This window comes from Erpetoichthys calabaricus, chromosome 11, assembly GCF_900747795.2.
Source record: "Erpetoichthys calabaricus chromosome 11, fErpCal1.3, whole genome shotgun sequence".
NCBI classification, from domain to species: domain Eukaryota; kingdom Metazoa; phylum Chordata; class Cladistia; order Polypteriformes; family Polypteridae; genus Erpetoichthys; species Erpetoichthys calabaricus.
In genome coordinates this window covers 128,424,660-128,452,000 of record NC_041404.2, presented here as the reverse complement: position 1 = coordinate 128,452,000, position 27,341 = coordinate 128,424,660, and the positions used below count along the sequence as shown (strand labels likewise).

At 38.0% G+C, this 27,341-nt stretch overlaps 1 protein-coding gene across 1 annotated transcript; it reads left to right on the top strand.

Annotated features, from left to right (window-relative positions):
• On the top strand, positions 1 to 27,341 carry smim22 (small integral membrane protein 22). The gene is made up of 4 exons (XM_028813904.2): positions 1 to 134; positions 22,034 to 22,178; positions 22,259 to 22,332; positions 24,731 to 27,341. Exons 2-4 carry the CDS (start codon positions 22,043 to 22,045, stop codon positions 24,776 to 24,778), a joined length of 258 nt encoding a protein of 85 aa, XP_028669737.1. The 5' UTR covers positions 1 to 134; positions 22,034 to 22,042; the 3' UTR covers positions 24,779 to 27,341.

The following is a 27,341-nucleotide window of genomic DNA, read 5'->3' as shown; positions in this document are numbered from 1 at the left end:
GACACACCTTGCCCTCGTGGACTTGTATGTAAATCACAGGTGGAAACCAGGAAAGGGACACACAGTAAAAGTAAATAAAAAACAACATCGAAACGAATAAGAACCTGTCCGGAACCTTTGGAGTTCTTAACTGGGTAAGTTGGCGAAAAACTATCAGCGTTTTTCTTGCCTCTGATTTCTCCATACGACTTAAACGAAGCGGCTGTGATTTGTGCCGACAAAGCGCAGCTTCGAGACGAAACGAAGGGCGCCTGCCGCCGAGAGGCCACTCTCAGCCCGCGCGCACACCAGCCAGCCAGCCAAGCATACGCAGTAGCGCACATCGGAGCGGCGCACCGCCTTGTAGTACGAGAAGAAGAACATGAAGATTGTGTTCGTTGTTTTAAGAGCTGAGCTGGTTAGCCAGGCGTATACGGTATTATTTGTTATTTACTGTATATTTAGTTACTCTAAAAGTTAAATACAAGGTACATTTTCATGATGGTAAAGTATTATGCGCTATTCGTTTATTGTAAGGTGAAGACCTCAAGACCTATATATAAATCAGTGCAGTGATGAAGAGGGGTACAGAATTTATGTTTATGTTTGGGCCAAAATGTGGCGGATGATTTTAGGAAGCCATCGAATTTGATTTCCTCTTCTGCAAAGGCCATTTTAGTTTGATTAGTGGCTACATAGGACGTAAAAACATCAGCAGTTGGTTGAAGTGTACCAACATAGGTTACTATTTATAGGTTCATGTTGTCACATGTAATGAGTATTGTCAATTTCTTACTTTCTGTAATATTGGTACAGTATGTAGTTTTAAAAACAATAATTATAAAGGTGAGGTTACATGATATGAACAGTTGCACAACTACAACAATGAAACTAATTATAAAGCAAGGTGCACAACAAATTTATTTTTACATAGAGCTTTCGTAACATGGCATTGTACCTCAGAACACTGAATAAATCATCCGAAACAAAATTATCAATTGGTATGTAAAACAATAAAGTACAAGTGTGAAAGCACATTTATTAAAGTAAAAGTCTACACATACTTGATTCAGTTTGGTTTAATTTTCAATAGAGCACTTCTCAATGGAAATCCTAATTTCACTGTTTATATTTATGACTGTTCCTGGGGGTCAGGCCTGGTAGGCCCAAACGTGTTGTGAGGGTCTGCTGGGAACGTCTGGCAGAGCCCCCTGTCAGAAGTAGCTTCAACTCCCACCTCCGGCAGAACTTCGACCATGTCCCGAGGGAGGTGGGGGACATTGAGTCTGAATGGGCCATGTTCCGTGCCTCTATTGTTGAGGCGGCTGACCGGAGCTGTGGCCGTAAGGTAGTCGGTGCCTGTCATGGCGACAATCCCCGAACCCGTTGGTGGACACCGGCGTTGAGGGATGCCGTCAAGCTGAAGAAGGAGTCCTACCGGTCCCTTTTGTCCTGTGGGACTCTGGAGGCAGCTGATAGGTACCGGCAGGCCAAGCAGAATGCGGCTTCGGTGGTTGCTGAGGCAAAAACTCGGGCATGGGAGGAGTTTGGGGAGGCCATGGGAAACGACTTTCGGACGGCTTCGAGGAGATTCTGGTCCACCGTCCGGCGTCTCAGGAGGGGGAAGCAGTGCAGTGTCAACACTGTGTATGGTGGGGATGGTGCGCTGCTGACCTCGACTCGGGACGTTGTGGGTCGGTGGGGGGAGTACTTCGAAGACCTCCTCAATCCCACTAACATGCCTTCCAATGAGGAAGCAGAGCCTGGGGACTCGGAGGTGGGCTCCCCAATCTTTGGGACTGAGGTCACCGAGGTGGTCAAAAAACTCCTTGGTGGCAGGGCCCCGGGGGTGGATGAGATACGCCCGGAGTTCCTCAAGGCTCTGGATGTTGTAGGGCTGTCTTGGTTGGCACGTCTCTGCAACATCGCATGGACATCAGGGACAGTGCCTCTGGATTGGCAGACCGGGGTGGTGGTCCCCCTCTTTAAGAAGGGGGACCGGAGGGTGTGTTCCAACTACAGAGGGATCACACTCCTCAGCCTCCCTGGAAAAGTCTATTCGGGGGTTCTGGAGAGGAGGGTCTGTCGGGTAGTCGAACCTCGGATTCAGGAGGAACAGTGTGGTTTTCGTCCTGGTCGTGGAACAGTGGACCAGCTCTACACCCTTAGCAGGGTCCTGGAGGGTGCATGGGAGTTCGCCCAACCAGTCTACATGTGTTTTGTGGACTTGGAAAAGGCGTTCGACTGTGTCCCTCGGGGAATCCTGTGGAGGGTGCTCCGAGAGTATGGGGTACCGGACCCCCTGATAAGAGCTGTTCGGTCCCTGTACGATCAGTGTCAGAGCTTGGTCGGCATTGCCGGCAATAAGTCGAACCTGTTTCCAGTGAGAGTTGGACTCCGCCAGGGCTGCCCTTTGTCACCGATTCTGTTCATAACTTTTATGGACAGAATTTCTAGGCGCAGCCAGGGTGTTGAGGGGATCCGGCTTGGTGGACTCAGGATTGGGTCACTGCTTTTTGCAGATGATGTTGTCCTGTTTGCTTCATCAGGCCGTGATCTTCAGCTCTCTCTGGATTGGTTCGTAGCTGAGTGTGAAGCGGCTGGGATGGGAATCTGCACCTCCAAATCCGAGACCATGGTCCTCAGCCGGAAAAGGGTGGAGTGCCCTCTCAGGGTTGGGAACAAGATCCTGCCCCAAGTGGAGGAGTTCAAGTATCTCGGGGTCTTGTTCACCAGTGAGGGAAGAATGGAGCGTGAGATTGACAGGCGGATCGGTGCGGCATCTGCAGTAATGCGGGCGCTGCATCGGTCTGTCGTGGTGAAAAAGGAGCTGAGCCGCAAGGCGAAGCTCTCAATTTGCCAGTCGATCTATGTTCCTACCCTCACCTATGGTCATGAGCTATGGGTAGTGACCGAAAGAACGAGATCGCGAATACAAGCGGCTGAAATGAGTTTCCTCCGCAGGGTGTCTGGGCTTTCCCTTAAAGATAGGGTGAGAAGCTCAGTCATCCGGGAGGGGCTCAGAGTAGAGCCACTGCTCCTCCGCATCGAGAGGAGTCAGATGAGGTGGCTCGGGCATCTGATCAGGATGCCTCCTGGACGCCTCCCTGGTGAGGTGTTCCGGGCACGTCTAAACGGGAGGAGGCTCCGGGGAAGACCCAGGACACGCTGGAGGGACTATGTCTCTCGACTGGCCTGGGAACGCCTTGGGATTCTCCCGGAAGAGCTAGAAGAAGTGGCTGGGGAGAGGGAAGTCTGGGCATCTCTGCTCAAGCTGCTGCCCCCCGCGACCCGACCTCGGATAAGCGGGAGACAATGGATGGATGGATGGATGGCATCTGGAAAGTATTCACAGTGCATCACTTTTTCCACAATTTGTTATGTTACAGCCTTATTCCAAAATGGATTAAATTCATTTTATTCCTCAGAATTCTACACACAACACCCCATAATGACAACGTGAAAAAAGTTTACTTGAGGTTTTTGCAAGTTTATTAAAAATAAAAAAACTGAGAAAACACATGTACATAAGTATTCACAGCCTTTGCCATGAAGCTCAAAATTGAGCTCAGGTGCATCCCATTTCCCCTGATCATCCTTGAGATGTTTCTGCAGCTTAATTGGAGTCCACCTGTGGTAAATTCAGTTTATTGGACATGATTTGGAAAGGCACACACCTGTCTATATAAGGTCCTACAGTTGACAGTTCACGTCAGAGCACAAACCAAGCATGAAGTCAAAGGAATGGTCTGTAGACCTCCGAGGCAGGATTGTCTCGAGGCACAAATCTGGGGAAGGTTACAGAAAAATTTCTGCTGCTTTGAAGGTCCCAATGAGCACAGTGGCCTCCATCATCCGTAAGTGGAAGAAGTTCGAAACCACCAGGACTCTTCCTAGAGCTGGCCGGCCATCTAAACTGAGCGATCGGGGGAGAAGGGCCTTAGTCAGGGAGGTGACCAAGAACCCGATGGCCACTCTGTCAGAGCTCCAGAGGTCCTCTGTGGAGAGAGGAGAACCTTCCAGAAGGACGACCATCTCTGCAGCAATCCACCAATCAGGCCTGTATGGTAGAGTGGCCAGACTGAAGCCACTCCTTAGTAAAAGGCACATGGCAGCCCTCCTGGAGTTTGCCAAAAGGCACCTGAAGGACTCTCAGACCATGAGAAAGAAAATTCTCTGGTCTGATGAGACAAAGATTGAACTCTTTGGTGTGAATGCCAGGCGTCACGTTTGGAGGAAACCTGGCACCATCCCTACAGTGAAGCATGGTGGTGGCAGCATCATGCTGTGGGGATGTTTTTCAGCAGCAGGGACTGGGAGACTAGTCAGGATAAAGGAAAAGATAACTGCAGCAATGTACAGAGACATCCTGGATGAAAACCTGCTCCAGAGCGCTCTTGACCTCAGACTGGGGCGATGGTTCATCTTTCAGCAGGACAACAACCCTAAGCATACAGCCAAGATATCAAAAGAGTGGCTTCAGGACAACTCTGTGAATGTCCTTGAGTGGCCCAGCCAGAGCCCAGACTTGAATCCGATTGAACATCTCTGGAGAGAACTTAAAATGGCTGTGCACCGACGCTTCCCATCCAACCTGATGGAGCTTGAGAGGTGCTGCAAAGAGGAATGGGCGAAACTGGCCAAGGATAGGTGTGCCAAGCTTGTGGCATCATATTCAAAAAGACTTGAGGCTGTAATTGCTGCCAAAGGTGCATTGAGCAAAGTATTGAGCAAAGGCTGTGAATACTTATGTACATGGGATTTCTCAGTTTTTTTATTTTTAATAAATTTGCAAAAACCTCAAGTAAACTTTTTTCACGTTGTCATTATAGGGTGTTGTGTGTGGAATTCTGAGGAAAAAAATGAATTTAATCCATTTTGGAATGAGGCTGTAACATAACAAAATGTCGAAAAAGTGATGTGCTGTGAATACTTTCCGGATGCACTGTATTTCAAAAACTACTTGTGCAAAAATGTATCTAATCAGTAGGCTTGGTCCCATGAATAAACGGAGCAGACTGCAAAAAATCCTAGTTAAACTGAAAAATTCCTACAGCAGTTATCATTGGACACAAGTCTGGCTGTTTTTGAAGGATATGGGGAGAAGTACAGGACCTGACTGCATGAAAAAGAATAGTTCTGGAGCCTGAAACAAGACAAATACGTTGCAACTTCTCTGAAGAAGACAGGTCCATTTTTTTGGAAGCATTAGGTTAGCTGGTGATTATAATTTAGGTGTTTGTGTCTTTGCCCTGCACTGACAGGATTGTTTTCTGTCTTTCACTCAGAGCTGCCAAGATAGGTATTAAAGGCCTGTTTGTGGTTAGCTTAGTCATGCTTCTAGTAAGGTGAGCTGCAGAATTCAGGCATTTTCTGAAAATGTGCCATATGTATTCATTTGAATATAGTTTAGGCAATTAAGCATTTGTAGTGTTTCTAAAAGCTTTTCTAATAAATGTAGCGTTGTGTTTTGCCACATATGATACAGTTTCATAAACCATATTGCCTTTTGGTAAAGGTTTCTAAAAGAGCTCCTCCTCCCTTAAACCGTGTTTTTCAGTCCCAGTCAGAAAAAAAAATGTTCATTAAAGATTGATCAGAGCCATAATGTTCTGCTGCCAAGTTCAGTCTTTCTCAGTATTATTCAGGTCTTTTCAAAAGACTGTAAGTTAATGTCACACAGATATTGGCTAGTGCCTGTCTTTTGTATAAAATACTCCTGGAGGAGTATGTACCCCTTTGGCAACCCAATGGTCCTGCATATGTTGAACAGTGGATGCATTTTTTTCAGTTGGCTTAGCACCATTTTATGTAGGCATGCCACCTTCATAAATGTTAATAATCCAACCCTTTTCAAATCCCAGCAACTGTTAATTCCTGTTCCTGGGAAAATGTTTTACCTTAATTTTTAATATAATGTTGGCTGATTTCCACATTTTAATTTGTAGGCTACATATTCATCCATCCATCCATTTTCCAACCCGCTGAATCTGAACACAGGGTCACGGGGGTCTGCTGGAGCCAATCCCAGCCAACACAGGGCACAAGGCAGGAAACAATCCTGGGCAGGGTGCCAACCCACCATAGGACACACACAAACACACCAAGCACACACTAGGGCCAATTTAGAAATGCCAATCCACCTAACCTGCATGTCTTTGGACTGTGGGAGGAAACCGGAGCGCCTGGAGGAAACCCACGCAGACATGGGAAGAACATGCAAACTCCACACAGGGAGGACCCGGGAAGCGAACCCGGGTCCCCAGGTCTCCCAACTGCGAGGCAGCAGCGCTACCCACTGCGCCACCGTGCCGCCCTACATATTCATGCTAGATTCTATTTTGAATTTGGTAGACTATATATTCTGACTAATTAAGAAAATAATTACCTAGTATTGTGTTTTCAGGTATTGTGTTTTTAGGATTTTGTTTTCTAGGCAGTCCTGTACTATACAAGTAACTGGAATAGGCATCAGTAATCCTCTACTAGAATAACTATTACTTTTCATCATACCTGAATATTTAAATGCTGTTCAGTTATCCATCATTTCCTATCCTACATTTATACTGTTGTTTACAGTAGATGTTTACCAAATAGTTCCTTTCACAATAAATATTCAACATGTAATTACTATATAGTTTAATGACAAGCTTTCAGGTGTTAGCTTAGCTAGTAGCTGTATTGTAATTTGGTACTGTATAAACTAACAATCACCTGTTTTGATAGCTAATAAAACCTTAGTATTTGCATGAAACTTGCATTATAAAAATGCATCTTGTTTGTTTACATAGAGTTTCTGAACAAACCAGTTGATACAGTTTCTAAGTATTTTTTGGAAGCAGATGCAAAGTTGTACAAACCAGCATTGAATCATATTTCACGTTTTCTTAAACTGGTTTATTGTGTATAAGTTGTAACAAATTACAAAATTTATGCATAGCATGACGTTCAGGTGCATTCGAGGATTTAGTTAACTGATGAAAGTGGGAGTGTTTTAATTGTTTTTAGATACATCATCAAAGAGTCAGTTATCACTTTTTATTATTACACAATTTTATTCAACTTGCCCTCTCTGATTATCTGGGTCAAATTTTACAATCAATTTTTTACCCATTTTTACCAAACCAAAGTCCTTCAAACTTTGCATGCATGCTGATCTCCTGTGACAAAGCAATATTTCAACAGTGTTGAACTGGGATTATGTTAATTGTGTCAAATTTAAATTTCTTATTTCCTTATATTATACTTTTAACGAATACACATTGTCACGCTTGGATCACAGATTTGCAAAGAAACACAGAAGATTGTAGAGGCAGGAACTTTATTGAAACACTGCAAACAAACATGTCTCTTTTTCAAAAGTTTAAACGTGCTCCTTGACAAGACGGAGATGACAAATCAGGAGCAGAGAAGGACAGAGAGAGAGAAAGGCAAACAAACAATCCGCAACTGACAGGTGCTTTTGGACTTTTAAGTCTGTGAAGTACCGCGCGGATCACGCGATAGATCAGCCACAAGTAAACCCAGCAGCAAGGGAGCAATATGAAGGTAGTCTTTCAGCGTCTTTTTTTTAACTTGTAGGAGTGCGATCAGCCCCCCAGCTCACAACATATACAGTATGCAGTGTTTTTAGCAAGCACACATCCATCCATCCATTATCCAATCCGCTATATCCTAACTACAGGGTCACAGGGGGTCTGCTGGAGCCAATCCCAGCCAACACAGGGCATAAGGCAGGAAACAAACCCCAGGCAGGGCACCAGCCCACCATAGGCCAGCATACATATATATGAAAAATTAACGGTGTTGGTCAAGTAGTTAGCATGTTGGACTTTCTATCAAACTGTCAAAGGTTCACGACCAATGTGGACCACTTAATTGAAAAAAGATCACTTTGATTAATTGATACTGAAGTTTTGTCAAATTACTTCATTATAGCCATTGGTCAAGTGGTTAGCATGTTGGACGTTCAATCAAATGGTCGAAGGTTCGAGATCAATGTACACAAACTCATTTTTAAAAATTTTTCATCATTTATATCCAAATTTGGTGAAGTACTCTTTTCAGTGATTTGGCGATATTGGCTCAGTGGATAAAGTGTTGGGCTTTTTTAAGAAAGATTGAAGGTTCGCTTCTCTAATAGACAAATGCACATTTCCAATATTTCACACATGTAAGGCTTTTCCGTGGTTAGGATTTTCTGAAATGAGAAATGAACATGAATGTTACTTTTCACTTTAAGATTGTAGGTTCGATTCCACTCAGTTGCTAATATCATTTCTGTCAAATCACCTTCCCACCCAGTTCTAGGTTTTGGTAATGTGATAAGGACTGTGTGGCTAAAAAATATATTAAAAAATTATTTTTAAGTGACACGATTTTATTCAAAAATACACTAAAAAGTAAAAAATACATTTTGTTCTTGTACTAAGATTTTGTTGGTCATGTGTGACTAAAAATAAAATTGTGGGATGCCCATGAAAGAATTAATGTAATTCAATTATGTGTATAACAGTAACGGTGCACTGCACAATAAAATGCAGTGAATACACTTGACTTGAGCATACTCCATTGACACTTGACTTTCAGATGCTCGAGCAATTGTCTTTCGCTTTGTGTCAGCCTGTTGTAAATACTGAGTGCGATCTTCATAGTTTTCATACTCTTTCTCTGCACGTTTAGCATTTGTTTGGTCAGATGCTGATGCGCTTGCTAGTTTGTGAGCAGCTCTTCTTTTCTCCATCCTAGCGGCCCGCTTCTTCTCTTTTTTTCATTGACATCTTTTTTCGCATTAAAACTGATTAAGTCAGTGTTTGTGTTGCAATTACTTAGTACGTTTTCTTTCATTTTTCACTTAAGCTGGTACTTAAGTCTTCAATCTGCCTCAAGAATGATTTAAGATATGAAGAGGTAGGGGAAGTGACAGAGAAAGTGGTAGGGATGAGAACGGCGCCTGTACGCATGTGTCACATGGCCGCCCTGCTGGCTACTGCCAGGAGTTGATTCTACAATAAAATAAAAATAAAAAGAGAAATAAACTTGGAGGTCAATCTTCACCCCAAAAGCGGATAGTAGACGTCAAGTAGTATATGTGTACCAAATTTCAAGTCAATATGTCAAACGGTTTGCGATCTACAAGTGATTTAAAATCCTGAACAAACAAACAGACAGCTACGGTAGCGTATTATATAAGAAGATATATTTATAAGTATATACAGTGGTGTGAAAAACTATTTGCCCCCTTCCTGATTTCTTCTTCTTTTGCATGTTTGTCACACAAAATGTTTCTGATCATCAAACACATTTAACCATTAGTCAAATATAACACAAGTAAACACAAAATGCAGTTTGTAAATGGTGGTTTTTATTATTTAGGGAGAAAAAAAAATCCAAACCTACATGGCCCTGTGTGAAAAAGTAATTGCCCCCTGAACCTAATAACTGGTTGGGCCACCCTTAGCAGCAATAACTGCAATCAAGCGTTTGCGATAACTTGCAACGAGTCTGTTACAGCGCTCTGGAGGAATTTTGGCCCACTCATCTTTGCAAAATTGTTGTAATTCAGCTTTATTTGAGGGTTTTCTAGCATGAACCGCCTTTTTAAGGTCATAGCATCTCAATTGGATTCAGGTCAGGACTTTGACTAGGCCACTCCAAAGTCTTCATTTTGTTTTTCTTCAGCCATTCAGAGGTGGATTTGCTGGTGTGTTTTGGGTCATTGTCCTGTTGCAGCACCCAAGATCGCTTCAGCTTGAGTTGACGAACAGATGGCTGGACATTCTCCTTCAGGATTTTTTGGTAGACAGTAGAATTCATGGTTCCATCTATCACAGCAAGCCTTCCAGGTCCTGAAGCAGCAAAACAACCCCAGACCATCACACTACCACCACCATATTTTACTGTTGGTATGATGTTCTTTTTCTGAAATGCTGTGTTCCTTTTACGCCAGATGTAACGGGACATTTGTCTTCCAAAAAAGTTCAACTTTTGACTCATCAGTCCACAAGGTATTTTCCCAAAAGTCTTGGCAATCATTGAGATGTTTCTTAGCAAAATTGAGACGAGCCCTAATGTTCTTTTTGCTTAACAGTGGTTTGCGTCTTGGAAATCTGCCATGCAGGCCATTTTTGCCCAGTCTCTTTCTTATGGTGGAGTCGTGAACACTGACCTTAATTGAGGCAAGTGAGGCCTGCAGTTCTTTAGACGTTGTCCTGGGGTCTTTTGTGACCTCTCGGATGAGTCGTCTCTGCGCTCTTGGGGTAATTTTGGTCGGCCGGCCACTCCTGGGAAGGTTCACCACTGTTCCATGTTTTTGCCATTTGTGGATAATGGCTCTCACTGTGGTTCGCTGGAATCCCAAAGCTTTAGAAATGGCTTTATAACCTTTACCAGACTGATAGATCTCAATTACTTCTGTTCTCATTTGTTCCTGAATTTCTTTGGATCTTGGCATGATGTCTAGCTTTTGAGGTGCTTTTGATCTACTTCTCTGTGTCAGGCAGCTCCTATTTAAGTGATTTCTTGATTGAAACAGGTGTGGCAGTAATCAGGCCTGGGGGTGGCTACGGAAATTGAACTCAGGTGTGATACACCACAGTTAGGTTATTTTTTAACAAGGGGGCAATTACTTTTTCACACAGGGCCATGTAGGTTTGGATTTTTTTTCTCCCTAAATAATAAAAACCATCATTTAAAAACTGCATTTTGTGTTTACTTGTGTTATATTTGACTAATGGTTAAATGTGTTTGATGATCAGAAACATTTTGTGTGACAAACATGCAAAAGAATAAGAAATCAGGAAGGGGGCAAATAGTTTTTCACACCACTGTATGTGTGTGTGTATATATATATATATATATATATATATATATATATATATATATAATATATGTATTCTTTTGTTTATTAAATATTTTTGGAATCAATGAGTCAAGTAAAAAAACAACAGTGATAATAGAATGAAATTACATGTGTTAATTGCCTATATTAAATAAATACATGCTTTTTAAGAGTATTTTAAAATGTAACATTAGTTAAAAACATAGCCCAAAAAGGCTTCTGCTAGCGTTCATAAACAGCAGATTCCAATACAAGTGATGTAAAAATTGACATTGATTGATGTCCCATAGTTAGTTATGGAGGATACAGTATGTGAAGTATTGTAGTTCAGATTTCTTAAGCATAATATTTTTGAAAGTACCCTCACTTGAAGTCTCAAAGAATTTTTTTTTCTGATTTGGAACATGATGGAGAGCAGATCTGGAGCTTTGTAAATAAATTTTAATGTGAGACAGATATTGAATCATTATAATGTGCAGATAATGCAGCCTTGAGGTTGTATTTCATGTAATATAGATACTGATTACATAGTTGTTCACACTTACAGAGTGACACTTGAGTTTTTCTTTGTCTTTGTTTCAACACAGCTGCTCACTGGGAGTTGAGCTGTTTCATAGATGGACAGACATACTTGGCAACCGCAGCAGATAATTTTCAAATTATATGGTAACAGAATTTAAAAAATAAAGCTCAAACTATGTTGCTGTGATCTGTCTCTTACATCCCAAGATATGCCAGTTCGATTAATTGGTGTCTCTAAATTTACCCAGTGAGTGAGTGAACTATGAGTACTTTAGTGTGTCCTCTGATAGACTAGGGCTATGTCCAGTGTTTGTTCTTTCCTCATATTCAGTACAGCCAGAATAGATTCCTAACTCCAGCAAGCCTGAGCCTGATTAAGTGAGGTTCCGAATATTAATTTGTCTTTTTATAATTTCTTGATCCCTCCATCAATTCTTCTGAAACCCTTCTTTACATCATACACCTACAAAAAAGTAGAGATCATTCCAGCACCTTTAGATACAAAGCCATTGAAATCTCCACTACCATCACATAATGGGATTCCAGACCATTCCAGACCATGGACAAAGTTCTTTGAATAACAACAAATATAGATTGTACTTTTATGCTGTATTACAAAAGAATAACTGCTTTCACAACATTTGGGTTTTACCACATCACTTTTAACTTTTTGACATGAAGTTAGAAAATTAAATGTAATTGATAAAGTTAGTCAAAATATAGTATACAACCCAATTTTTTTTAAAATAGCAACAGTTCTATAACATATTTGAATATTTACTTCTTATTTTTTTAAAACCTAGGCAATACAAAATGAATAAAAATAAACATCTTTATTATTGCTTATGGCTCTTTGATCATGTTTGTTTACAAACTGTGAACTACTTTTGTGTAAATGAAAGTGGGTGAGTGTGTGCTGTTGTGGAGTTGACCTTCTGGAATGGGCTGATCAATATACCATCACTCAACTGGTTTTAGGTTCCAGCTTAGTCACAGTCTGCATAGAGTTTGCATGTTCTGTGCATGGTAGTACTCTGATTTCCTTGAAATGGAAAAGCAATTTGAGAAAACTGATGCAAAGATACAAGTATAATTAAATTATTCTCATAAATCTTAAGATATAAAGAGGATGTTCATTTTCTATGATTTAATAAAATAAAACATTTCTGGCACATTCAGAACACCTTGCAAAATCATAAAAAAATATTTACCTTCACTGTGTGCCACTTTTTTGAGGGCATACAGTGGGAGGGAAGCAACACCTGGTTTGGGAAGCAAAAAAAAAAAAAAAACCAACCTGATCAATGGGACTGTTATTTCAAGAAAAACTCATAAAGACTGCTCTATCATACTTTGTAACCTTTGTGAACAAATGCAGTGATTCATATCTTTTTATTGCTGCAACTAACAGGCTAAAGAGCTGTGAATCCCTTATGCAATCATATGTTGATCATATGTTTGGATTTTCTCCCTTGAGAAAGAGGCTTATTATCAATGTGTCTGTGTACCCACAGTGTGGTGAAGTTAACAAAATAATTAATTTATTTTTTATGTTGGATAAATCAAGTCCCTAATTTTTACTGCACACTTTTTAAATGAAAACAGAACAAACCACAGTAACACTGTTTGTTTTAGTAATTAATTTTGCTGTAAATATTTTAATTTATTATTTCAATTTGAAAGAGTATTTTGTTTAGATCAGTAAACATAATCCCCATATTGCTTCAATTTGAATTATATTTTTAGTTAATAAAAAATTGACTGTGGTCTGAAGCAATTCACAACACCTTTATTAATTTTTGAAGATAAGAAGGTACCCCTTAAAAGTGACACAATTAATACATTGCATTGAGAAAAAAACTTTTTTTTAATGATTGCCTTCCATTTGTTTCTAAGCTGCATATTGAGGTGAGTGTCATGGTGAAAATAAGTTTAAAATATAGGGTGTTCTTATCAAAACAGCAATCTCTAGGTCATGAAGAATTTTCCGATACGTTTTGACCAAATGAGAAATTTATTTTCTCCTTTGTGTCCTGAGCTTCAGGTCCGTTCCAAAAATTGTGTATTCCCAGGCCTACAGTTAAATTACAGAAAAAAGTGTGGTTGATGTCCACCCTGCCTTTCATTTGTTTGTCAGAAGAGTTGTCTGAAAGTCATCCTCCATGGCTTCCTCAAAATCTTCTCACATCCTAGCCTTCTCTTTGGTAATAACCACTGCGCAAGATTAGAAAGTCTATTGAAGATATAGCACCAGGTACACTTCTGAGTAGCCCTTTACTACTGGGGTGTTGTACCGTGTTAGCCATTATGGATGTAATGAGAAGTCAAGCTAACGAAAAGGTGTCATTTTGCTTGACTTCTCATTAAGTAGCCTTTTGTTTGAGTGTGGTATTTGTTAACGGCAACCCGTGAGCAGCCCAGAAATCCTGAAACAACCACACAGAAACTGTTTCACCTATCTTCTTCCAGGTACCTCTGTCATTTTCCATAAGTCTTCCATTAGGGCTACTAGAGATCAACATAGAACATGACAATCTTCTTTGAAAGTTCTGCACAGACATTACTGAATTATTCTAAACGGCTACTTTGCCTTACTTATTTTTTTTTTTTGTTCCTTTTTTGTAGTTTTATTTTGTCTCACTGATTTACAGTCAGTCAGTTATTTTCCAACCTGCTACATCCTAACACAGGGTCACGGGGGTCTGCTGGAGCCAATACCAGCCAGCACAGGGTGCAAGGCAGGAACAAATTACTGTGCAGGGCGCCAGCCTACCTCAGGGTACACACACACACACACACACACAAAGACACTGATTTACAAAGCTGTTTTTTTCTGTTGATACTTTCAATTGTAGTTTGAGAGTTAAGCTTACAAGCACCCACTAGCTTCCATTAATGCAGCATCCCTTTTTATTTTTTTTATAGTTGTTTATTTTCTTTATCTTTTTAGCTGTTAGATTAGCCAACATTAAGTTTAGAGTCAGTGGGCAACTGCCACTCAAATATCTAGCGCCACCCAACCTGGTGCCACACACCCATCTTATCCAGTAAAGCCTTGCCCGTAAAGAGCTTTCTGCACTCTTGGTTATATCCATTTTCTATTAAGTAAATTGATGCCTTATCAAAATAATTAGAAAGGAACACAACTTTGGCTAGCTGTGGTAGATGTTTAACTGTTCTAGCTTAAAACAACAAGGATTTCAGATTCAAGAGTCTACCAGAATGTGCTCAAGAGAAGAAGAATGGTTTTAGAGTACAAGAAAAATATTTAGGTTATATGAAATATACATTGTTCCATAGTGTATCTTGAGTAACACAATGCCAAAATTAATTAAACAAATAACTGTTCTTTACATTCAAATCTCGCATTGTTCCTTTGAAGAAGACTTTTTTGTAATACATTTGAATTATATTTTAGAGAGATAGATAGGTAGATAGATAGATACTTTATTAATCCCAAGGGGAAATTCACATACTCCAGCTGCTGCATTTAACAGTGACATTCAATCTGACAGCCCTATTGTGATGTGTCATGTTGTTATTGGGTCCATGCAAAACGAAGATTCATTAGTTGATTTGTTATATATACAGGGTGAGTCAAAATTATGCTAACATTTGAATGGTGGAAACAATTTATTCACAAAACATACTTCATATGTGCAAGATGATTTACAGGAATGCCTCAACCTGTTCGCCATCAACAGGTTGTACCATCTCCTCTTGTCTACATCGATATTTTGCCTTGGTAGTCAATTCTAGCCAACAAAAAAAAACAGTTTTGGCTAATTAATGATGCATCAACAGTAAATGATCTCAGTATGAGTAAGTCTGAAAGTGTGTGTTATCAATAAGCCAGCTCTCCAGAACCCTGAAACTGGATTAACACTAGCACTGTCAAGCAATTTAAACTTTTTTTTAGTTCTGTAACTGCTAAGTGGCACAGCCCATCAGCTTACCATCCTGATAGTGATTCGCTTGTACCCTACCCCCAAAAACAAGATAGATATAAAAACAGGCAAAAACTGCTTCAGTATTTACTATTTATTTGTGAAAAACAAACGGCAAATTTCAGTCAGCCAGACACATAAAATAACAAATAAAGAAAAAGTTTTGTAGTAGTTTAAATACTTCTAATCATGTACGCATACAGTATTTCTAAACTACAAGCTGAAAGTAGGTTTATTACAAAACAGTCCTCATCAGCAGTCAGAACAGATTCTTGGCATCTTTACAGTGACTTTTTAGACAGTTTTCTTTACTTCTATTGTATGTGCTTCTTCCCTGTTGGCACTACTTCTTTATATCAGGAGCAAGAAAGACCTGAATGGATACTGAGAAATGAACGACTTTCCAAAGTTATGCTACACAAAATCACTTTAATATTTTATCTTAAAATGCAAAACAGAACATTTCAATCATCTGAAAACAAAATATCAATGATGTAAAAAAATATTTTTGATTGGTTTTGATTGTAATACTGTCCACATCAACAGTCCATGCTCATTTTTGCAGTCTTATACCAAATAAAGGTATTTCATGTCTTGTTGCATGTGCACTGGCGCTGTCTCAGCACTTAACTGGTGTTTGTTTCCTTAACCATCTTTTGTGTTACCTTTCACATGGGCCTGGTAGCTTCCATCTCATTTTGTTTACATTTCAGTGCAGATCAGGATTGTCTTTTAGGAAAGTTGCATGGAAAGTGACTTGAAAATATTGTCAGGAGTGACATTTCTCCCATTGCCTTGGAATGGCTCAATGAGATGCACCACCACAGCTACAGACTGTCTTTTCCTGGTAATCGAGTGGGATACAGTATTTGTCCCAATGCTGACTAGCATTTAGTATATAGTTGTTATTTCAGTCAGCAGCCATCCAACATTGATGCTAATCAAATTTTTAATTAACTTGCATTTACTTGATTTGCACTGCATGAAAGAGCATCAGCATTTCATTATAACTGCTTATCAACAGTTATGTCTGCACTTCACTTACGACAGTTGATGAAGTTACAAGTGTGCCAAGTGTGTGATATAATAGTACAGCCATCAATATATGAAGTATGCAGGCAGAATCAATTTGATGCGAGGAAAAGAGAACACGCGAGGTGGCACATTGTGGATACAGCCAGCCGAGAGTGAACAATACTGCACTGGAGGGTGGCTCAGACACTGCAGACACAACAGTGTATGCAAAAGCAGGAATAAGCAGTCAACTTACTTTGCTTGTGTATTCAGTCATTATGTACAGTATGTATGTGATTTAGTATATGTACTAAAAGTATATGTAAACTTATTTTTTTGTCCTAAAAGGAGCCTCACTGTGCTCTTCACTTGTGGCTTGCGTTTTTCAGAGCATGCTATCTAGTGTTTTCTTCCTTCTCCATACCAGGCTAATGCTGGCTGTGTACTTCTTATTCCACATTGTGTGAAATACACAACAATACCATTTCAAGTGAGTTTATCGTTCCCTTTTTTACCTAACTGAAATAACTGGAGTTCCAACAGTTTTTAGAATTGTACTGTATATTATTTTCTGCAGTACTCATAAGGAAACAGTATGAGTGACCATACACTACATTTTTCAGATTATTATTGTCTGCAGCGTAGAACCAGCTATTCACATTTAGGCTACAATGTTTAGTAATTTGAATAATATCAGCAAGATAGAATTTGTCAAAGTTAAAAGCATATGCAGACATGTTTAAAGTGACCCAGAGGAGGTAACCAGTGTTTCACAACTGAGTATCAATGTTCAATGGTAGCACTTGTGGTGGCAATAGGGCATCTTTTATGTTTTAAAAAAATTAAAAGAAAAATATAATGAACCTTGTTTTCTGAACAGAGTTTCAGAGTTACAACAACAACATGGACATTTTGTAGTGTAGCAATTTAGTCAAAGAGGAGCAGGACACATATACTGGTTAAGCAATTAAACCTTTAAAAACACTATGCCAAGATTTATTAACAGTGGTGCTTCTAGTGCCTTTAACTGGGAAATTTCATTTTTGTTGTATTCTAGCACATAATGAGACCTTTTAAAGGACATGCCATATACAGGGTTGAAATAGAAAGCCTTTGCTTCTGCTTGAACAAGAGGAAAAATCAAACTTGAGTAAGAATGGATGCATTTGCTGTTATCATGTTGTGTTACAGGTAGGGCTACTTAGTGTCCAGGATGTCTATAGTAGAGATTCATCTCTTTGTGTTCAGTGACATGTGTAACTAGGTGCCACTGTTTTGTGATCAAATGTTATTTTTAGTTCCCCTATCATAAGTTTATGCTCACAGAGATTGGTAGATTGCTTCAGGGCTTGTGACAGCAAACAACAGCAGAATTTTTTTATGCTATCTATATAGTGGTCTGTTGGTTAAGCCATTTATGTGTGTCAGGCAACAAAAACGTTGATTATAATCCAGTGTGGTTTGATTTGGGATAGTAAAGTAATTGTAGGTTTTCTTTAAAATTGCCAGTGTAATTGACACTTGAAAGCAAATGTCAAAAATTAAGGTTAAGTAACCATAGAGATTATGTGAAATGTAGGGAAAAATGTTACAGAAAAAGGAACTTCCACAAGTGTAATTGAGAAAAATTATGAGAACTATTCACATGTCAAGTTTGCTATAGGTGACAAACCACTTTTTATATCAACAGAAACAGGCTTTGTGTAAGCAGAAAATTTATTTTTCATTTATCCTACTTCCTTAAATAAACAGAATCTAATAGAACGTGTCCATTTTGAAAAGCATAACATTTTTTTGTTCCATGTGCATTTCTGTTAACATATAAAAATGTAGAATTGTTACCACTATTACAGAATACAGTAAATATAAAAAACCATATTTGATAGTATACGATGACTGAGAATAATATACTAATTAAATGTACTAAAGTGAATCTTGGTCTATATGGAGTTTGAACTTTATGGGTCTATGTATACATTTATTTTCTTTGGGTGTAAGTTAAAGAGTAAACTCTACATAGACCCATTTGTGGTTGAGTGTACAGTAAATGTGTGACAGACTATGTTCTGTGAGGGGCTAACAGCCCATCTAGAATTTGGCTGTGCCTGTCACCGTATTCTGTTAGGAGTGACTGTGATCTCCAGTGATGCAGTATTGCAGTAACCTTGTTTGGAAAACTGGGTGAATGAAAATGAGCAAATAATTTCACATTTCCCAGATTGGTCCAGAATGAGTGATTATGAGTACTTGCGTAAGTGTGCCCAGAGAAAGAACGGTGTCCCATTCAGGCTCGGTTCTTGCCTTTCACCCGATGCATCTTCCACATACCTGCTCCCCATGACTCTGTTTAAAAAAACATCTCAGAAAATGAATGAATAAATGGAAAATAGTTTAAGATTAGAAAACAGAAATTACCTTTGTAACAAGAGAGTGTATAATTCTTTAAATTATAAAGTACCAAATAAGGACTGACTGGCATATGGAAAATCACAGAAAAAAAACTTACAATGGATGAACATGGATTTGAACCCAAAGACTTTAATAGTTCATACAACATTAAACAAAAATTGGTATTAACACTACCACTGTAGTTTAATTTACTGTAGATTTACATCTCTGACCTTACACATGTCATTTCTGGACATTGCATATTTATCCACTGTCTGCAGGTTAAGAAAATAGAATTATAAATAAGAAGTTATGCTAACATTTAGCCTGAAAATCTCTTCCTAGACTAAAAATGTTTGTTAACATATTTGCTATCACTTAAAAATAACTATTAAGGGTTTTGTGGACATGCATAAGGCAGGGTTATTGCCTCAGCTTTTGGTCCCAGGGATAAATTGTCTCTTGAGCAAATTTTATGTGAAGTTTATGTGGCCTTCCAGTGTTCACATACAAGTTATCTCTGGGGATTTGTATATCTTTTAGGTATACAAAGATATATTATTAAGATAATTGTCAGCTTTACATTTACTTAATATGTGGATGCATGCATACTACTATACCCCAAGATGGACTGGCTTGTTAAAACATTGTAGTGGAAAAAACAAGTTAAAAAAGTACATTTATAAAATAAGAACAGAACCGTAAGTGTGATTTCTGGGATCAGAAAACTAGAGAACATAAGTCAGCTGAAGAAACCTGTTGCAATGGTATAAGGCTCTACAGTAGTCCATAGTTCTAGCATATAAACAATTGAAAGAAATTAATGCTGAATATCAGATGCGTAGTGCATGCAGTAGAGAGTGCTACACAAATGCACTAGGACACAGGTTAACAAAATATAGAGTTTTAATCCTCAAGAAGATGTTAAACCATATGAAACAGTGTCTCAAGGTGCTCACAATACAGTTAAGACTTTTATTTAATCTCACACCTGACTACGGTACAAGGATAGAAAAGTTCTTGCCTCTTGGTCCTCAGTGCCTTACAGAACGCTTGATAAGAGTGATATGTACAATTTTATAGTTCAACAGATAGAAGTGTACCTTACCTTGACCTTTGCTAACAATGTATGACTTCTAAAACCTTTTTCAGAGAGTAAAATTTAGTGCTACAGGGCAATACAGAGTTGCATGTACAGATACTGAGAACTTGTTGTGCTTTTCTCATTGCAAAATACAAACATATTGTGCATATAGTTCAATACTTTTAATCTTGTGCCATTATTTTTGCATGTAAACTGCTTTTTAAAAGTTAACATAGACTATATTTTTAAAATGTATTCTTTTTAGGGTGAAGTTGCTCATCATTTTTAATAAATTGCATTTTCTCCAATCTGAATTTGTGCTATGCACAATCTCAGATGTTACTCATATATTTTTATTGGAATGCTTAAAGAACCCTTAAGTATTGATTGCCTTTGATGCAGATGTGGCACAAATACAGATATGGCATCACACACCATTAAATATGAACAAATCTCCAAATGCTCCTTTGATTTGTCTACATTTGATTATACTGGCAGATGTTTTTGCATCCAGCAGTGTTTGTTTTTTCCATGGAAAACAAAACTGTCATTATACTTAGTAAAAATGATAGTGGCTTATGGCCTACCCCAGGGGTCCTCAATCACGGTCCTCGAGGGCCGCAGTGGCTGCAGGTTTTTGCTCCAACCCAATTGCTTAATAAGAAGCACTTATTGCTCAAGTAACACTTCTGCTTCACTTTAGTTGTCTCGCTCGTTAAGATTTTGAACCCTTATTGCTTATTTTAGTCGTAAACAGTTGTACTCTTGGTTTTTAGTTGCTCTTAATTAGCCATAACATGCAAATGACAAAAGAGACCAGCATTTCTCCATTTAGCTTGCTACCATTTACACCTGTGTGTATTTATCAGGCACTATTTGGTTTAATTAAATACTTGGAAGGAAAGTGAAGAGAAAAAAGTGAAGAACTGAGAATTACTCATCCATTTTAGCCTTCAAATCATTTGGATGATATCCTTAGAAAGGGAAAGAAAGTCTAAGATACAGTATGAGAATTTCCTGACATATGAGAGTTAAAGCACTAACAAGACATGAAATTATATTATTGGCAAGAATTGCTTTCTAATTAAGCAACCGGGTTAGAACAAAAACCTGCAGCCACTGCGGCCCTCCAGGACTGTAATTGAGGACCCCTGGCCTACCCACTGCTTTTTTTATAACCTAGAATCAAAATGATCATGGGGCACTTTTATGAAATTATATGTTAATTTGTCGTTATGTAATTAGACTTAAGAACACACTTATCCAGCCCCCTATTTTTCTGGAGATGTTAAAATAACCTACCTCATTCTGAACATTTTCCTACTCCTATAATCTGTCAGATTGACATTGTTGAGTAAGTGATTCATCTCTTGAATATTCCAGTCCTCCAAATGTCAAAGTGCTTTGTTTCTGTCTATTTTGTTACCCTGTTCTTTCCTGCCTTGAATGTTAATTTGGCCAGATATATGCCCACTCTTTTGAACATCTTGTAATTTTTTTTATACTGTATATATATTTGTTTTTGTCTACATATTTCTATTTAAACTAAACATTGTGATCTCCATTGCATGCAGACACTTGAGTGTGTAGATATGCCATCATTTATTGGTTCTTGTTGAATCTAACTGAAGTTAGCACAATTTTGTTCACCAGCTACTCTGTACATGTTTATACTCCCTAATATTACATTCATTAAATGGATAAGCAAGGTATTTTTGGTATTTATGCCTATTTTGTGTTTCTAAAGTACTCAATAATCGTAGAAAGAATGGAAATAAAATATAAAGATGTTTTATTAATTTTGTGCAGTTTTTTTCTTGTATGCATCTTTTTGTAAAAGAATATGAATCACGTTTTTTCCCTATGTATATGTCATTCTGTGTAGTCTTGCACTTTGTGCACATTTTAATGTTTGGGTGATGTGACAGTTAAAACTCTTGTTCTGACTGCGTGCTATTATATTATATGCTACATACTGTATATGACATGTACGTAAATATTTTTCCATGCACAAAGTTGGTTGTTTGGAATAGCAGGCACTTTGCATTAACAAGCAGGAGGACCTAATAAAGTGTCAATTATGGCATATTCCATAATGCAGTACTAAAAAAACATTTAACTTTAAGAATCCTTTCATTTTTCTAACATTTAAGTAATGGGATTTTCAGTACTGCCAAAAGCTATCCTGAGCTTTATATTTTTTTAACTTGCACTGCATTTGATATCAACTTTCTTTTTTTCTCCTCTCTTAATTCATAGATTTTGAAGATGACTACACAATCGCAGAATGTTGGTGTACAGATTCAAAACCAGCTTAATGATGTGATCAGCAGACTGCAATCGAAACAATGGTTCCAGTCAGACTGGGACATTGCCTCCTTTGTCATATTCTTTGTCTTTATTGGTAAGGAATGAAATAGTCATGTCTTAAATCATTTTATATTCCTTCAAGTGGTATTTTGAACTTTTTTTTTTTTAAATCAGGTGCTGTGCTTCTCCTCGTTATTTTAGTACTTGTACGTTGCTGTTGTTGCTGTTGCTGTGATACACCTAAAAAGGTTTGTCATTCTGTACTTTTATTTTTTTCCATATATTTACTGTATATATGCAGAGAAACATATAGTGCTGAATACATTATTCTGTTTCCTTAATGTGTTTGTTTAAATTTCTTGATTATCAGTTGTGTTTTTGTGCTGCCTTTATCCTAATATATTTATTTCACAACTAGACATTAAGCCCATTACAATAACGGGTGCTAGAACAGTAGTGAATAAACATTAGTAGGAACAGTCTATATTAAATGGCAAAGGACCTTGACCTCATTCTGCTTCTTGTCTTAATTTTTTTTTGTCAAAAATATTTTTGCAAGAAGCCTAAAGTAAAATAATAATAAAAATAAAATAGAAACGTATATGACAATACAGTAAGTATAATTAATATTACATTTCTCTGTGGCTGTTGATTGATGTGTTGTGTCTGTCTGAAGATCTCCTATCCTGCCTCTCTTTATTTTAGCTTGCTGTGGCGTCTCTTCAGCAAGTACTGTGCAGTTCCGCAGCAAGTATTTTAATCTGTGCTGGCGTGCAGCTGATTATTGTATGTGTTGCGTCTCCCCAGCAACGGATTTTATGTGCGCGCAAATAAATCTACTTTAAAAAGTCATCTTATTGTAATATCATGAAAATTCGTATATTTAGGAAAACCCCTTCAATGACTGACTCTTTACACTTTACCGGGCCAACCTTCTTAATCACAAATCTGACATCCTCAGAGTGAACACTTGCACAACAACAAACACTAATCCCACTTCTTTGGGGAAGCTGGTCTCCGCGTCTCAGTACCCGATTGGATTTTTCGTGCCTTATGTTTTAGGTGTTACCTCATTTACCGAAATCCGATTGGATCGGCTGCGTAATATTTTATTGGTCCCGCCCTCTCTGTCTTGTGTGACGCGTCAGGCGGCCTTTGAAGCATCTGCTAGAGGCCGGTGACTCTGCCACCTTCCCTGTACTTCCACCTTGTCCGTAATGTGCGTTTAATTTTCTGTCACAACAGTGGGCAATCAGCAGAGTCTCCCCAGGAACTGATGTAATGTGTGGCGTGCAGCTGATAATCGTGGCTGTGGCGTTTCTCCAGCAAATACTGTGCAGTTCCCCAGCAAGTATTTTAATCCGTGCTGGCGTTCAGCTGATTATTGTATGTGTGGCGTCTCCCCAGCAACGGATTTTATGTGCACGGCCGAGAGTACCCAATCAGCACTCACCCCATCAATGATGTCCTTTATTAAAAAGTGCCCTGCGCATGCGCACTTCACCAGAAGACACACACACACGGACACATGGACGCACACAGGGATTTTATTAAAGAGGATTAACATTTACATTATTTTAATCAAATTTTTTTATAAACAAGACCTTTGAAATTTTAATACCTTTCAATGGACAGTGCTGTATTGTGTAGAAAATGACAGTTTTACCTTTATTTTTGTATAAAACAATTAACCACATAATACATAAACCTTTATCAGTTGCCATGGAAACTTCAAAGTGGGTGTTGGTATGTCTGTCTTGACTTAAAAAATTACATATGGAATCATGCAACTGATTACCACAAAGTTAGTGCTACTATATTTGCTACAGGGTAGGCATAAGGGTTAGTGATGCTGCCTCACAGGGATCGATTCCTCCCTGTCTACGGGAAGTTTGCAGTCAAGGTGGAATTTCCATGAGGATACATGTGTATTAGCTTAACAGGATTCAGCATTCTGAGTTTGAATCCCTCACCCAGTTGTAGTATGTGAGGAGGCTGCCTGTTCTTTTTGTGTCTTTGAGTTTTCCTCCCATAACCCAAAAAACAAACAGTTTAGGATAATTGGCTGCATGGTCAGTAAGTAAGTTGTCTTTCACCTCCCATAACCATGAACAGGATTTAGTGAATTTGAGAATGTATGTATTTATTGTAAGACAAATCAAAATTTGCCCTACATTATGTTGTCAAGATGAAGTATGCCCTGTGATAGACCAGAGTTAGTTATTTGTTTCTAGTACTGCTGTGATAGGTTGTCATCCCAACAGCCCCTAACTGGATAATCCAAGTTTGAAAATAGATGGACATTCACTGTGTGTTGCAACACAAAACAAGCAAATACAAAATATGTAATATGCACATAAGAAATTACTTTGCATCAGGCACACAAAGGTGATTACTGTGTATTTGTTGGTCACAGAAAACCACTGAATTTTGCAAAAGGGTTAAAAACTCAATGACAGACCAGTTCTGATTAGCAAACCCTCACTTATATCATACCGAATGTGGTGTGTCAATAGATCATACATCTTTGAAATAGGTGGGGTTTTTTTTCATTTTTAGAACTTTTATACCTGACATTGTATTGGTTGAATTCAGAAAAATGTATTGTGTGAGTATAGTAATTGAAGCTTTGTTTTTTTCTTTCAGCCAAGAAAAACCAAAATAGGTGTTGACAACTTAGCAATGGAGCCATAATAGTCATCACAAGAAAACCTTGCTGAGAACAAAAGTCTTGTTGCTTAAACTTTCATGTAAACTATTGGTTGGCATAATGTATATATTATGTAGAATTACAGATTCAGCAATGATTTATTTTATTTGATTAGGTTTTACAGTGGGGGGGGGGGGGGGGGGGGGGGGGGTAGTCCTAATCTATTTAAAGTATTTTTAATGTTTTATTTCTTATTTATATTGAGAAAATGTCTAAATATAGTTACTTTTGATTTTCTCTAATAATTCTTTGGTAAATGATTATCAAGATGCATGTGTGAACAAACCTTCTCTTTCACCTCCTTTCAACTGGATTTTAAATTAACCTCAGCATATCTTATTGAAAAACAAAGTTTGCACCTGACTAGTTTGAGGTCACAAATGCCAAATATGTTATGCCCACTTGAACTATTAATGTAAATGTGAATGTATCTGATCAACATTTGTGCAAATCAATTCTGTACACAGCAGTGCCTTTTCAACATATAAAAGATAAGTTTATATTTGATAGAAAAGGGAACTAGAAGATGAACAGTTTTAGTTCTGAGTTTACCTTTAATAGCATTTAGTTACGATATACAGTAGGTGCAATTTAGGTATTAACTAACCAAAGAAGTTCGATTTGCTGAGTGGTTTCTTCTCATTTGTGAAATTTTAAAAGCTCTTTAAAGGTTGTCTCGGATAAAAGTCTAATAAATCAGTAAATGTTTCAATACACCTTAGATATCCAGCAGTATGCAAGTAAATAAATAAATATATACACACACATAAAATAAGACATCTATTATTGTATTACAGCATACATTGAATACAAGAATTTACAGGTTTTATTGCTGTGTTAACATTTTCCATTTTCTTACTGAGTATAAACAAAGGAAAGTGGACTTTTCACATATTATTTCATTGCAAAAAATTGTTTTGTAGTTTTAAAATGTGCACCCTAGTATAATTTTAATTATGAAAACTAAAATATTTACTTCTATGTATAGCCTAGAGATTTTTTTTGATTTGTGAAATCATCAGGCTGTCACGCAGCGTTCTACTTGTTCAAATGAAGATTTTCAATGTAGCCATCATACTGTATGCTCAGAACATATTTATCAGATTATCACTTTTCTGCTTTTGTGTAAAGATACAGTGCAATGTGTCTAAGTAAAAAAAAAAACAACATGCCATGAAACAAAATGTAATATTAATACGTTTTGTTTATCATGATAATTATCTTTAGAGCAGACTCAAAATATCGTACTAGACTGGTAATTCGAATAATGCCGTTGGTTTTGAGGAAGGATAATTGTCTGTACCAGTCAAAGGTCAATTATTTGGCATTTTTAATTTAGTTTATACTGTAGTGATTAGTGCAGATACTCTTATTTTTTTTGGTTCACTCTTCATTAGCATGGGATTAAAGACAGGCAGTTCTGCCATCATGTCAGTTTCACTTGAAAGTATTAACCTTAAATTGTGGACTTCCTTAAGTCCAGACTCAAAGAACTAATCAGCACATCACTTTGGTAGTCATTCTAGCAAATGTGTTATATCTTCAAAACATGCTATGGCTTGCTGCCAAAATAACATTTACTTTGTTATTAGCTCACAAAGTGACCCTGGCATAAGACTTGGCAAGGTTGCAGGTACTTTGTTTCACAGTACTTTCAAATAATAATGATTTGTTTTCCTTGTAATATACTGAACACTTTTTTTAGCATAACATAAAACTAGGACCCAGAATGCAGAATACTGACTTTGTCATTGACCTATGTTTGTTCTTAAATCATCACTTCTTAGCATCAATCTAATCCTTAACAAGTTGGGTGGGTTGTGATTCATATCACAAACACAATTGTTAAAACACAATTAAAACAAGTCTAAAATATCAACAATTGATCTCTATTATTTATGTCATTCCTAGTTGGTTAACTCTTTGTTATTATGTAATGATTAAAGGGTAATATACGTGGTCTATTTAAAAAAATCCAATTTGAAATTGAGCTGCATTAATCTTGTTGTCAGAGGGATGAAATTCATGGAAATTAACAAGTAAAAAAATCTACTTAATTCTAGATACACCAGTATCAGAACTAAAATATTTTGAGTGTAATCTACTGTAGGTGTTAGCCAAGTAATATAGGAATTCTGTGCCATTTCAGAACCTCCATAGATATTTTAAAGTCTGAGAGTCCAGTAAAGAAAGGAGTTTCAGTAGAATGTTGCCGAAAAGACCTGAGGAGCACTACGCTGCCTGTAAATGCACAGCTTTTGTCATCATTTGCTTTGGATTAAACTTCTGGGTGTGTCTTTGGAAATGTTTACAGTAAAATAATCATAAAATGGTAATGATCATTTCATATGGTAAGACAGTTTATGATCAGAGATAATGGTTGAGATTAAACATGAGGTTTGTAGAGTGCAATTATATCATTTAAAATGATCCACAGTTGTTAAATGAAATAAAAGCATATGATGCTCAATATCTCACAAGATTTTAAGATGTGCCATATTGCCTGTATTAATTATTTTCATGAATAAAGATTCATGCATATATAAA

Coding starts and splice junctions, on each gene's coding strand:
- smim22 (XM_028813904.2), top strand. CDS start 22,043: ATGACTACACAATCGCAGAATGTTGGTGTACAGATTCAAAACCAGCTT. Junction 22,179..22,258: donor CATATTCTTTGTCTTTATTG/GTAAGGAATGAA, acceptor TTTTTAAATCAG/GTGCTGTGCTTCTCCTCGTT. Junction 22,333..24,730: donor GCTGTGATACACCTAAAAAG/GTTTGTCATTCT, acceptor TTTTTCTTTCAG/CCAAGAAAAACCAAAATAGG.